This window comes from Lithobates pipiens, unplaced genomic scaffold (assembly GCF_037356315.1).
Source record: "Lithobates pipiens isolate NorthernLeopardFrog02 unplaced genomic scaffold, aLitPip1_a1.2 Scaffold_19, whole genome shotgun sequence".
Lineage (NCBI taxonomy): Eukaryota > Metazoa > Chordata > Amphibia > Anura > Ranidae > Lithobates > Lithobates pipiens.
Window position 1 is genome coordinate 382,167,381 of NW_027507764.1, and position 13,394 is coordinate 382,180,774.

At 40.3% G+C, this 13,394-nt stretch overlaps 1 protein-coding gene across 1 annotated transcript in view; it reads right to left on the minus strand.

The window, feature by feature from the left end:
* Positions 1-13,394, minus strand: part of ZNF236 (zinc finger protein 236) — a 336,247-nt gene that overhangs the window by 258,866 nt on the left and 63,987 nt on the right. The window contains exon 9 of the mRNA XM_077492345.1: positions 11,246-11,449. Within this exon, the coding sequence (XP_077348471.1) occupies positions 11,246-11,449 (204 nt within the window). The remainder of the gene's footprint in view (positions 1-11,245; positions 11,450-13,394) is intronic.

The window sequence follows — 13,394 nt, forward strand, 5'->3', positions numbered from 1 at the left end:
AATCTCTATAGTGGAGTCATATTTCGATAGCTGTGCCAATTGAGCAGCCCTGTAAGCCCTTGTACACACGGTCGGACATTCTGACAACCAAATCCGTTGGATTTTGTCTGACGGATTTTGTCCGAAACTGTTGCATACACACGGTCGGACAAAGTTGTCGGAAAATCCGATTGTACATAACGTGATGACGTTATTTCGTTACGACGGGACTACGTTCAGGCTAGTAGACAATAGCTTTGGTCTAGGAATTTTATCTGAGCATGCGTGGCACTTTGTCCGTCTGAGAAGGCTACACATGATCGGAGCATTTTGTCTGAAAATTTTACGGACAAGTTGGAAAACTTGGTCCGTTGGATACTCCGACGGAAACAGTCCGATGGAGACCACACACAGTCGGATTATCCGACAAAACGGTCCGATAGGACACACTCCGTCGGATTCTCCGACCGTGTATACAAGGGCTAATATAATCGAGAAGTCTGGAAATCCCAAGCTGCCCAGTGACTTAGGGAGGTACAAAGTTTTACTAGGTAACCGTGGTTTGATTTTTCCCCAAGTGAATTGTATTGCTTTTTGTTGTATAATTCTAAGGAAGTAGGCAGGAATATGTATTAAGAGAACTCTGAATAAATATAAAGATTTAGGGAATATGGACATTTTTATTATATATTTTTTTCTGAACCAAGAGATTGGCAAGGATGACCAATTAGATAACAAACTAGAAGTTGTTTTCAATAAATTTGGATAAGTAGCAGCAAATAGATCCAAGGGGTTGGCAGTGAGTTGAATACCCAAATATGGAAGGCTATGGTCAGCCCATTTAAAGGGTAGCGAATCTTGTATTGTTCGTTTTTCCTTTTCAGTTAATGAGCTGTTCAACGCCACTGATTTTTGAACATTGACTTTAAGACCTGAAATGAGTGGAAATTCATGTAATATAATCATAAGGTTGGGGGCTTGCCTTGGGTGGACATCCTTGACGTGTACCCCTCTGCATACCAACCTTCCAATTTGTAACCTGCATATTTAATGTAAACTCTAGGTTCATGGTATAATGCAGAGATCCACTGTAAAAAATGTGGGCCAAAGCACCACTTATTAAGGGTAAAGTGCATATAGGACCATGATATTGTATCAAAGATTATCTATAATTTTGTTTAGCCTGTAGGCGAGAATTTTGGCTAAAATTTTATATCCAAATTTAATAAGGAAATTGGGAGATAATTTGACCAAAAAAATAGTGTCATCTGTATGGAGTTTGGGAAGCATGCAAATGATTGCCGTTATGAGTTTCCTTCCTAAAAGAGTGACCCTTAAGGAGGGAATTGAAGGTATTAGCTAGAACTGGCGATAACGTTTCCACAAATGTTCGATAATAAAGAGCAGAAAATCCATCAGGGCCAGGTCTTTTATTTAGTTTCAGATTCTTAATAACATTGGTCACCTCACCAACCAATAGAGATCCCTCCATCATTTCCCATTGTGTTTTGGATAATGAAGGATAGAGAAATATGAGAGAAGAAATCGTTCGCTTTAGAGGTATCCATCTCACTGTCAGATGAATATAAATTGATTAAATGTGATTTAAAAATTTTGTAGGATTTTCAAAGGGTTATTAGGGTATACATCTGTGGATATTTTGAGAGGAATAGGTTTGGATGGAGTCTGACAAGATTTTAGTGCACGGGCTAATAGCGTATTTGGTTTGTTTGCGTTCATATAGAAATTATTTTGTGATCTTTAAATGGTTTTGTCTGCTGACTCGGTGATAAACAAGTCAAATTCTAATTTGGTTTTATCTAATTTCAATGTCGATAATGGAGAAGGGTTATGCTGAAATGCCATAAGACATGCATTCAAATTTGTTTCTAGTTTACAACAAAGAGCTTTTTGTTCTCTATGAAATAGTGCAGCTTGTCGCAAACATATGCCACGGGGGACAGGTTTATGTGCCTCCCATAGAGTGGTCGGAGAAATGTCAGGTGTGGAATTATATTTTAGATATTCCTTAAGCACGAGTTCAGTACTAAGTTTATGTGCTGAATTTTAGCCACGTGGGGTCAAGCTAGAACAGTATAGATTGCACTATGGTTAGACCATTGGAACAATTTTTCATGTCAAAATTTCAGGAACCATACCTATGGTCAAAAATATATGATTAATCCTCAAGAATGAGTGGTGAGGATAAGAAGAATAATAAGAATAATGTGTGTATTGTCTCTTGGTAGGATTCAACTCACGCCAGGAATCGGCTAAATTATATTTCGTAATAAGTTTTGAAAAAGAGTGTTTATCAGACCTTTGTGACTGAGGTATTGGCGATTTATCTAGAAAGGGAAAAATAGTCTGATTAGAATCACCACATGTAATTACAGTACCTATTTTATGTGAGTCTACGGTTTGTAGTAAATGGGAGAGAAAATAAATAGGTTGTTTGTTGGGGGCATAATATGACACAATGGTAATGGCGGTATCTAATAAATGTCCTGTAAGAATCAGATAGTGGCCTTCAGGATCTTTAACCGCGTCAGCCCCAGTAAGATTTTACCCCCTTCCTGGCCTTTTTGCGATTCAGCACTGCGTCATTTTAACCGCCAATTGCCAATCATGCGACGTTGTACCTAAACAAAATTTACGTCCTTTTTTTCCCATATATAGAGCTTTATTTTGGTGCTATTTGATCACCTCTGCGATTTTTTTTTTCGAGCTAAAAACAAAAAAATAACAATAATTTGAAAAAACAAAACAATATTTTTTATATTTTGCTATAATAAATATCTCCCAAAAATATGTAAAAAATAAAAATTTTCCTCAGTTTAGGCCGATTTGTATTCTTCTACATATTTTTGGTAAAATAAAAAAATAAAAAAATCACAATAATAATATATTGATTGGTTTGGGCAAAAGTTAGTGTCTAAAAAAAAAGGGGATACTTTTATGGCATTTTTATTATTCATTTTTTTATATTAGTAATGGTGGCGATCTGCGATTTTTATTGTGACTGCAACATTATGACAGATACAGACATTTGACACATTTTTGGGACCATTGTCATTCATACAGCAATCAGTGCTATAAAAATGCACTGATTACTGTGTGAATGACACTGGCAGGGAAGGGGTTAACCACTAGGAGACGATGAAGGGGTTAAGTGTGTCCTATAGAGTGATTCTAACTGTGGGGGGGATGGGCTACAACTCACATCACTGCTTACAATGACACCCGCTTGCCAGAGGACTTGGTTAGACTTAACATAGAGCCACTGATAGTGACTTTAAAATCCAAAACGCAGACATGGGCCAAATTACCCCTGGGGTGATGGGCCGGGTGATTCATTAAATTGGTCCTCCTCCTCAAATTTTTGTCCATTCTATGGCACGCTCCAGTTTATTTACCCCTTAGCATTTTCAAATCTATTGAAGCTCTCCTCAACTCCTTTGTGTGGGGGACGGCTCGGCACAAACGGTTCTGGCAAGCGCTGAAGTACCCCACTGAACTGGGGGGGGGGGCGCAGCACAATATGACTTTAACCTTTACTACCTGGCGGCGCAACTAACTATCTAACTTTTTTTTACCTAGACAAACATGACAAGGACCAATACTTAGCTCTGGTATGCTCCCCTTACATTCACAGGCTCACTCACCCTTTCCAGATTCTTTTTAAATACCTTGCAGGTACCTGGGTGCTGGTGAAACGCAGGGGACTACTATACCACCACTGCAGAATCTGGGAGGTGGTAAGGTGTAGACTGAAAACACCACCCACACATTTTCACACACCCCCTATGGGACTAAGAGAACTATTAACCATACCGGACCATGTCCTATGGCTCAGCCAGGGGGTAGGATATCTGTCAGATGTTTGTTGTGATACTGTCCTGAAATCATTTCAGTAACTCAAAGAGGAATTTAATCTCCCCAATTCCATGCATTATAGGTATCTTCAGCTCCGCCATGCCCTACGGGCTCAATTTAGCTTCCCTTCCCCTACACAGAACACTTAGATCTCTGTGTAGCATAACGGGACAAGACTCTCATAAACTTATCTCAGTGTTTTATAACTCTCTGCTCCGACCCATAGCAACAACCCTTGCATATAATTTGAAGGATCGCTGGTATGGGGATGTGGGGGAGCTGGAGGATGACGAATGGGAGGATGCATTAGGTACTTGTAAAAAGGTCTCCACCAGGTTGTCAGACCACCTTACACAGCTTTATATCATGCACAGATCATACTTAACCCCTTTCCGTTTGGCCAAATACAAACCTGACCAAAACGCACGGTGCCCCAGACGTGACAGTCCATCCAGCACCTTTTTTCATCTTCTCTGGCCATGCCCAGCAATACAAGACTATTGGTCCCATATACTAAAATTAATTCACGATGAGATGGGGTCTCCCCTGATGTTATGTCCCAAACAATGTTTACTGGGGGTATTCACAGATCCCGATCCAGATAAATTCCACAAAATATTTCTCCAGGAATCAATATTCATTGCTAGACTTCTCATAGCGAGAAAGTGGCTGCAAGTCATACCAACGGCACTCAAAGAGTGGATATCCGCAATCAATAATGTCTTATCATACAAAAAGGAGATCAATGTTCATAGGTGATGCCCAGCCAAATACGGCAAAATTTGTGACACTTGGCTAGGTAATGCAGCCACGTGTAATTTTATAACCGATTGATCCCCTGGACGTCGCCCCCCCCCCCCCCCCCATTTTCCTTTTTTCCCCAAATGATGGGCTTACAAACCTCCCTAACTGCAGACTCAGTGTTTGGGCCTCTTGCATTCCTGCATCTAATAATTAAGCTTATGTATTAGAACACTGAATCTATTAGATCTGTAGAATATGTCATTCACCTGGATCCTATTGTTGTCATTGAATCTCAAGCAACTGTAATGCCAGTGTATATATCTTGTATGCCTTTACTCTTCCAAATAAAACACCACATTATTTGTAAAAGGGACATACAGGTACGCCCATTTGCCCACTGCTGTCATTGTGCCAACATATATCGGAATGCAACGGTCGGCAAGTGGTTAATCTCTTTTAGTTATTTAAATGGGGTGTTACAGTGAAAAGCAATAAGCACACCACGCTGTTTTGTTGAAGCCAAGGCTATAAATACTTGGGAATACATCTTACTGAACTATTTAGGGGTGGATTGCGCAGTAAAGTGGGCTTCTTGGAGGCATACGATGTGTGCTTTCTTGGAAGAAAAGGAACAAAAGGCTTTGGTACGTTTCCTGCAGGATGTTAAATCCGTGTACATTCAGGGATAATATATTTAAGGGAGTGGTATTAAAGAGTTATAAAATATGGTATCACGTAATCAGAGACTGCATAAGAAAGAATTTGCCTGCGGAATAGTGGGGATAAAGGTATATAAAAAAAAGGGAAAGAAAAAAAAAGATCAAAAAGAGAATGTTAATTTTGAATGTCATGAATATGAAACATAACGTGTAAGCTCATAACATATCCGTTGAGGGGAGAAAAAGTCTCCCTCTAAGGGTAGATTGGCTACCATCAACTGCCTATTGAATCAATAAGCAGCCGAGGGTAGCAAGAAGGGAGCGCAGGGAACATCCCCGCAGAACATGGAAAGCCAACCATGAAAATTGTACCATTACAATCTGTAAAACAAGAATAAAAACAAAAACTGCCCAAGCAAGGATTAAAGGTTTGAAGACTTACAAAATATGACTATTGGCAGGGGATCCAGAATTCATATTAAGTTAGTCTTGTGAGACTGGAACAAATAGGTGTCCATATCACCTTTTGCTAAAGTTGCCAAGATATTCAAAACAACTTAATAAAGCAGAAAAATTATTTAAGAATGATAATTAAACAACAATATCAATAACATCTCTAGTTTTTATAAAATAGAGGACTAAAGCCATATACACGAGAAGATAGAAGAAAGGATCTCGTTAACATAGCCAAATGTTTATTAGTAGGAATAGAACCATATGAAGGTCATTTTGAAAAAACAAAATCTGAACCAGTGCATTCGGTTAATTTCTTAGAAAAGGGAAACCTTGGTGAGAAACAATTTTCAGTCCATGGAATCACCCGGATCCAGAGATCGAAAGCTACTTCTTTTGTGTGGACTGTGGTGTTAATTTCTTCTTGATGGTGTAGATGATTTACCAGAAGAACAGGAGGCCGATCTTCGGCGTGCGTCATCAGGGTCGTTGGCTGAATTCATCAGGGGCAGGTCCTGTAATGTGGTTTGCAGACCATTTGCATTGCGGCATGTGTATTTGGAGCCTTGATAAGTAAAACACACTGAGAAGGGAAAACCCCACTGATATGTTATTAAATTGCGTTGTAATATGTGAAGAAGTGGTTTCAAAGCTTGTCTTTTGATGATGGTTAGTTGTGATAGATCTGCAAACAGTTGGTTATGTCCTTGGAAAATTAGAGATTCTTTATTTCTTGCTGAGGCTGATAGTCGTTTCTTTGTATGGTAGAAATGGAACTTGGCAATAATATTGCAAGGTGGACCTTCTGTTTTTTAGGTGTTCGGGTTCTATGAACCCTGTCTATCTTGAGACATTCTACCAGTATAGCTGATTGTTGTTCTTGTGCTATCATAGTTCTTATGCTATCAAGTGCTATCATTGTGGTCTGTAAGTCAGTCACAGTTTCAGGAATTCCTCTAATGCGCAAATTAGAGCGCCTAGCACGATTTTCATAATCTTCCAATCTGGTCTGTAATACCATATTTTCCTCTAAGGTTTTCAATTTCTGTTGAGTAATTCAAAGTATAATTTTCCATATCTTCTACTCTAATTTCAAGTTCAGACATACGTTGGCCCAGTTCCCTAATCTCTTTAGTGAGACTGGCAGTAATATGGTCTGAAGTATTTTTAAGTGATTTTTGAAACAGTTTTTCTATTTGATTGTTAGTGAGGAAGCCATTTCATCTTGTGAGGTATTCCCAGTATTCTCCAGCTCCAAAACATTTTTTACTGAGAGGAGTTGAGAATGTGTGTGTGCTTTCAAAGTTCTGTCATCCCTGCATGACGCTTCTGAGGGGGACAGCTTCAGCGCTATTTTAATGTCTGTGTGAGGTGGCGGAGCTTTGCTGGTTTTCGGCTTCATAAGAGGCCGTTTGTCGCCGGTAACTTTTTTTTAATGTGGCAAGGAGCTGTGGGCACATTTGAGTGTGGTAATTTGCGGGCAAGTAACTTACATCCACCTTTATTAGGCTTTCAAGTCCCGCAGGTAAAGGAGCTTTATACGGACATGGCCGCTCCACTCCACGCATGCCCCCCCCCCTCCCATGGAATATATCTGAAGAAAATAGTACACATATTAAATGTGAGTATGTATTTTGACTGTATTCATATAAAGTTATCAATAAGAACACCATATGACCATAAGATACTACTGCCTTGATTTCCCAAATTTCCATATTTTCCCAGTAAATCGCATAAAGGACTTAACAGCTAGCCATCATCTCTCTTGTAACTGCAGGTGATACCTGGAATCATATACATCTATTCCAATACAATATTGCTTTAAAAGCACAACAAATTGGAAGGCTGGCCGCAGGTCAGGCTGAATTTGTAGGAGTCGTCGCGCTGTACTTAAACCCGCCCTCTTCCTCCTTTCTCCCGTCGGCTTTCCCTCTCGTAGTGCGTCATTTCTGGGCGACCAGCTGACGTAATTTCCGTGTTTTGGCGCCGCATGGTGGATGCAGTTCAGACAGGTGTCTCCCTTCAGGTGTTGATGGGGGGTGGGGTGGTTTTGTGGCCAGTGCAACGCTGGGGCTCCATCAATACAATACTTTCTCCTGTCGGCTTTCCCTCTCAAATCCTACCCACCCGTTTCCCTTTTTTCTTATCCTTTCCTTTTTACTTATATTTGAGTATGCCCCCTTTAAGCATACTGACCACGTGACTATGGCATACCCCAGGTCACTTCTCATGTTTTCCCTTATAACGTTTCCTACTTGATCCTTCGAAGGCTCTAAGTATAAATTAGAAAATAAGTACACATGGTGGTATCTGGAACCTGAGATCACAATGCCTCATAATTTCTTTAAATGGCATGTGGCCCCCCAAAATCCATGCCAGACCCTTATCCGAGCATGCAGTCCGACAAGTCAGGAAAGGGGAAAGGGAGGAGACGAGCGAGCACCTCCACCCCCCTCCAGATCCATACCAAGCGTATGTGTTCAACATTGTGGGTGGGTGCTTTGGGGCGGAGGAGGGCTCTGTGCCCTCCACCCCAAAGTACCTTGCCCCCATTTTGATGGGGACAAGGGCCTTTTCAGGACAACCCTGGCCGGTGGTTGTCAGGCTCTGTGGGTGTGGGGTTTATCGAAATCTGGGGGCCCCCAGATTCCAGGCCACCCCCCTATGTGAATGGGTATCGGGTACATACTACCCCTACCCATTCCCCAAAAAGGCAGTGAAATGTAAAAAAAAAAAAGAAAGAGCCCTCTCCTTGTCAACCAGCAGTATATAGTGTTTGAAGTTTAGTTCAGTCACTCTTTTTTTTGTTGCAAAAAACGGATATCAGCAGATATGAAAATAGAAGTAAAAATTGACGTCTGTTTTAAACCAGGCTTAAAGTGGTTGTAAACCCTAGGACTAAAAAAAAAAAACCTGCAAGACAAAGGCATAATGAGCATACTAGCTCATTATGAATTACTTACTTGAGATCTAAGCCCCGGAGTTACTTCCTGGGTATCGCGGGCTCTGGCGCTGTGGTTGGCCGAAGCTGCGATGATGTCACTCCTGCGAATGCACACTGGAGCCGCCGGCAATGGCACACTCACTGAAGCAATGACACGCATGTGTCATTGCTTTAGTGCGCATGTGTTGATGACGTCTGCACATGCAAATACAGGGATATCTGCTAAACCGTTCAGGTTTAGGAGATATCCAGGGTAGCTAAAAGTTATGCCGCGTACACACGACCGGTTTTTCCATCAGAATAAACTCTGGTTGTTTTTCTGACGGAGTTCCAATGGAGTTCCATTGAAACGGACTTGCCTACACACGATCACACCAAAGTCCGATTGTTTAGAACGTGGTGATGTACAACATGGGACATGTACAACAGGACTAGAAAAAGCAAGTTAAATCGCCAGTAGCCAATAGCTGCCCTTGCGTCCTTTTTGGTCCATCGGAACAGCATACAGACGAACAGTTTTCCCGATAGGAATTGATTCCATTGGAAAGATTTAAAACATGTTCTATTTCTAGGTCCATCTGAATTTTCGAAAAAAAGAATCAGCTGAAGCCCACACACGATCAGAATATGCAATGAAATTATTCCATCTGGCGTTTTCTGCCGGAAAGTCCAACCGTGTGCACATGGCATAAGCCTTATTATAGGCTTACCTGTAGCAAAAAGTGTGTTGTGTTTACAATCACTTTAAGTGGATGTTCAGATTAAATTTAGGGCCATGCAACAGGTAAGTCACCTGAGAAGTTTAGGTTGTTCATGTGTAAATTAAGTTTACCTTTAAATTATTGCCAACTTCAACTAATATGCTTACATAAAAGAAAGACAAGACCAGGGGTTTTCTAAATCACAACTTCAAGTATGCTTTTTCATTCATTTGTATATAGTTAGAGAAAAAAGTATTGATTCCCTGCTGATTTTGTACCTTTCCCCACTGACAAACAAAATGACCAGTCTATCATTTTAATGGTAGGTTTATTTTAACAGTGAGACAGAAAAACAACAAAAAAAATCCAGAAAAATGCATTTCAGTAAAGTTATATATTGATTTGCATTTTAATGAGTGAAATAAGTATATGACCCCTTCGCAAAACATGACTTAGTACTTGGTGCAAACCCTTGCTGGCAATCACAAAGGTCAGATCACACCTCTCAGGAGGCATTTTGTCCCACTCCTCTTTGCAGATCTTCTCCAAGTCATTAAGGTTTTTAGGTTTTTAGGCTGATGTCTGGTAACTCGAACCTTTAGCTCCCTCCACATATTTTCTATAGGAATAAGGTCTGGAGATTGGCTAGGCCACCCCGGAACCTTAATGTGCTTCTTCTTAAGCCACTCCTTTGTTGCCTTGGTTGTGTGTTTTGGGTCATTGTCATTCTGGAATACCCATCCACGACCCATTTTCAATGCCCTAGCTGAGGGAAGGAGGTTTGATGGTATATGGCCCTGACCATAGTCCCTTTGCTGCGGTGAAATTGTCCTGTCCAAAAACACTCCCCAAAGCATGTTTCCACTTCCATGTTTGACGGTGGGGATGGTGTTCTTGGGGTCATAGGCAGTATTCCTTCTCCAAACACTGTGAGTTGATGCCAAAGTGCTTGATTTTGGTCTCATCTGACCACAACACTTTCACACAGTTCACCTCTGAATCATTCAGATGTTCATTAGCAAACTTCAGACGGGCCTGTACATGTGCATCCTTGAGCAGGGGGGCCATGCGGGAGCTGCAGAATTTCATTCCTTCACGGCGTAGTGTGTTACCAATTGTTTTCTTGGTGACTATGGTCCCAGCTGTCTTGAGATCATAGACAAGATTCTCCTGTATCGAAGGCGGTTGACAGTTATTTTGGGTTTCTTTAATCGCACCAACTGTTGTCAACCTCTCACCAAGCTGCTTGGCGATGGTCTTGTAGTCCATTCCAGCCTTGTGTAGGCCTACAATCTTGTCCCTGACATCCTTGGACAGCTCTTTGGTCTTGGCCATGGTGGAAAGGTTAGAATCTGATTGATTGCTTCTGTGGAGAGGTGTTTTTTATATAGGTAACAAGCTGATATTAAGAGCACTCTCTTTAAGAGAGTGCTCCTAATCTCAGCTTGTTACCTGTATAGAAGACACCTGGGAGCCAGAAATCTTGCTGATCGATAGCGGATCAAATACTTATTTCACTCATTAAAATGCAAATCAATTTGTAACTTTTTTTTAAATGCATTTTTTTGGATTTTTTTGTTGTTATTCTGTCCCTCACTGGTAAAATAAACCTACTATTAAAATTAGACTGATAATTTCTTTGCCAGTGGGCAAACATACAAAATCAGCAGAGGATCAAATATTTTTTAGGCTCACTGTAAATTTCAGGGCAAGAATTATAATAAAAATGGAGGAAAATGTGTCCATGTGTCTCAAAGTAGCACATACACTTGTTCTTGTTTTCTAATTTGTGTTAGAAATTTAACATATACTTGATAATTAACATAGGCATTTTATTTTTTTTTATTTGTAGAAACCAAGCTACCTTATCTTTAAGTGCACTTACTCACCTGTAAAATGTCTCTGTTAATACCCACAGCAATATTCAGTGGCTGTCCTGACTGCTGATTCTGTGGGTTTTCTACAGGCACGGGCTCAGACAGCTCTAGAAGCTGCTGGATAACATCTGCCACAGCTGGCTGCTGTCCTTGCTGTCCAGAAGCTGAGGAACCTGCTGTGTCTGCCTGAGCTTGCACAGAGCGAAAAACTATAGTCTGTTGGGGGAAAACAAAAAAATATGCATATAAAGCCATCATCAATGTTTTCAGAAAAAGAGCAAAACACGGTCATTACAAGTATGAAATAATATTTATATAATTTTAAAACTGTTAAGTAAGGCCCTTTAATAAAATGGTATACATTAAGTAAAGAATATTAAAAAAGAAAAGACCAATTTAGACCCAAAAGACTGACTCTTAAGACCCTTAGAGCTGAGCATTGGCAATAGCAACTCAGCTTGGTAGCTTGGCCTATTCTCCTTCTGTATTACTTTTGTTGGATTTTTTTTTTTTTGCCTTTTATGTCGTTCAAATTACATTTAATCCCTTTCGTCAGGCTGCGGGGAGCCCATTCCATGAGCTCACTGACTGTGCTAATAAGAAGTCATTTATTTCTGGCTCCCCTCACTCCACCTGGCCTCACTACATAGTCCAAGAACGAAAAAAAATCATTACCAAATATAAAAGTAAATACAGTATACCGTGCAGAAAAAATAAATGTAAATGATGTACTGATTACATTCATTTATAAAACTAAGGCAAACTAGACAATTTGTACACTTTTAGTAAAAACATTTAATTGTAATATTTATTTACCTCGCCAAAAAGTATTTAGATTTGTACATGGACTGTATGAAAAATACACAGAACTCATTAATTGATGTGTTTTCAGCATGTACTATGCAAGAATGTTCCATGTAGTGCTTTTAAAATAATTATTAGGCAATAACAAATCAGTAACAAATAAGAAATAAGAAAACGTGACCACCAATATATAAAATGCCAATATAACTTAATAAGCAAATAACATTCCTTGTCATCAGTTTTGGAGAAACAATGTTCCTTCTTCAGTAACAAATTAAAGAACTCGACAGGTAATGATATTCATTTAAAATATATATAAAAAGCCACTGATAAATGTATAAATGACACTGGCAGGGAAGGGGTTAACACTAGTGGTAATCAAGGGGTTAAATGTGTTCCCTGGGAGGTGTTCCTAACTGGGGGGAAGGGGACTGACTGGCAGTACAAAGAGATCGCTGTTCCTAATCACTAGAAACAGACGATCACTCTGTACTTCCCTGTCATAATGGGGACATTACATTGACAGATCCCTGTTTTGGCTCTCTGTGGAGGGATCGCCGGTAGGCATAGGCTTCCCGATCATGCAGCATGCACGTGCCTGCTATAGCTCTTAAAGGGACCGTCATACCGGTACTGTGATTTGCGGGAACGAGCTGACCAGCCGCCGTATAATAGCAACAGCTGGTCGGCAAGTGGTTAAAAAAATAGAACAAGGATATTATGCCATAGATCGAGGAGTGGGTGTATGATGCCACATCCCAAACATATACTAAAGAACAATAAAGAGGAATTCTCTACACAAAAAAGTGACTTCGTATCATACTTAGGCAACACAATTAGAAAAGAGAAACATTTTTATATGACAAACCCATACAAAAAGATAAATGATAGGGTCTACATAGCTACCCCAGTGAAATGGCAATCAATGTTATTCACATTATATAAAGACATCTTAGTAAATAGATGACAGATGTATGCTGATAAATTATGCTGGTCTGTTTCAACTTCTTTCTCAGTCAGCAGCTGCTTCATCAGGGATACAGCAGAAACACCACCGCATTTATCAGGCTTGTACAAACCACTGAATACCAAGGAAATACGCCGCACAGGGTGTGTAAACCCACTCTCTATGAGAAACCAGAGGGCAGGGAGCACTTCAGACACTGGACCACCCAGAAGAGAGGCATGGGCCATGACAAGCCAAATCAGAGCATAAGCTGAATTTAACAGCAGGACCGAGTCTTGCTCGGACCTGCTATTCCATTTACCTTATGCTCTGATTTGGCTGCGTTCTTGTCGAGTATCTCCATGATATTGGGCAGTTTGTACAAACCTGATATGGTGATGGTGATGATTC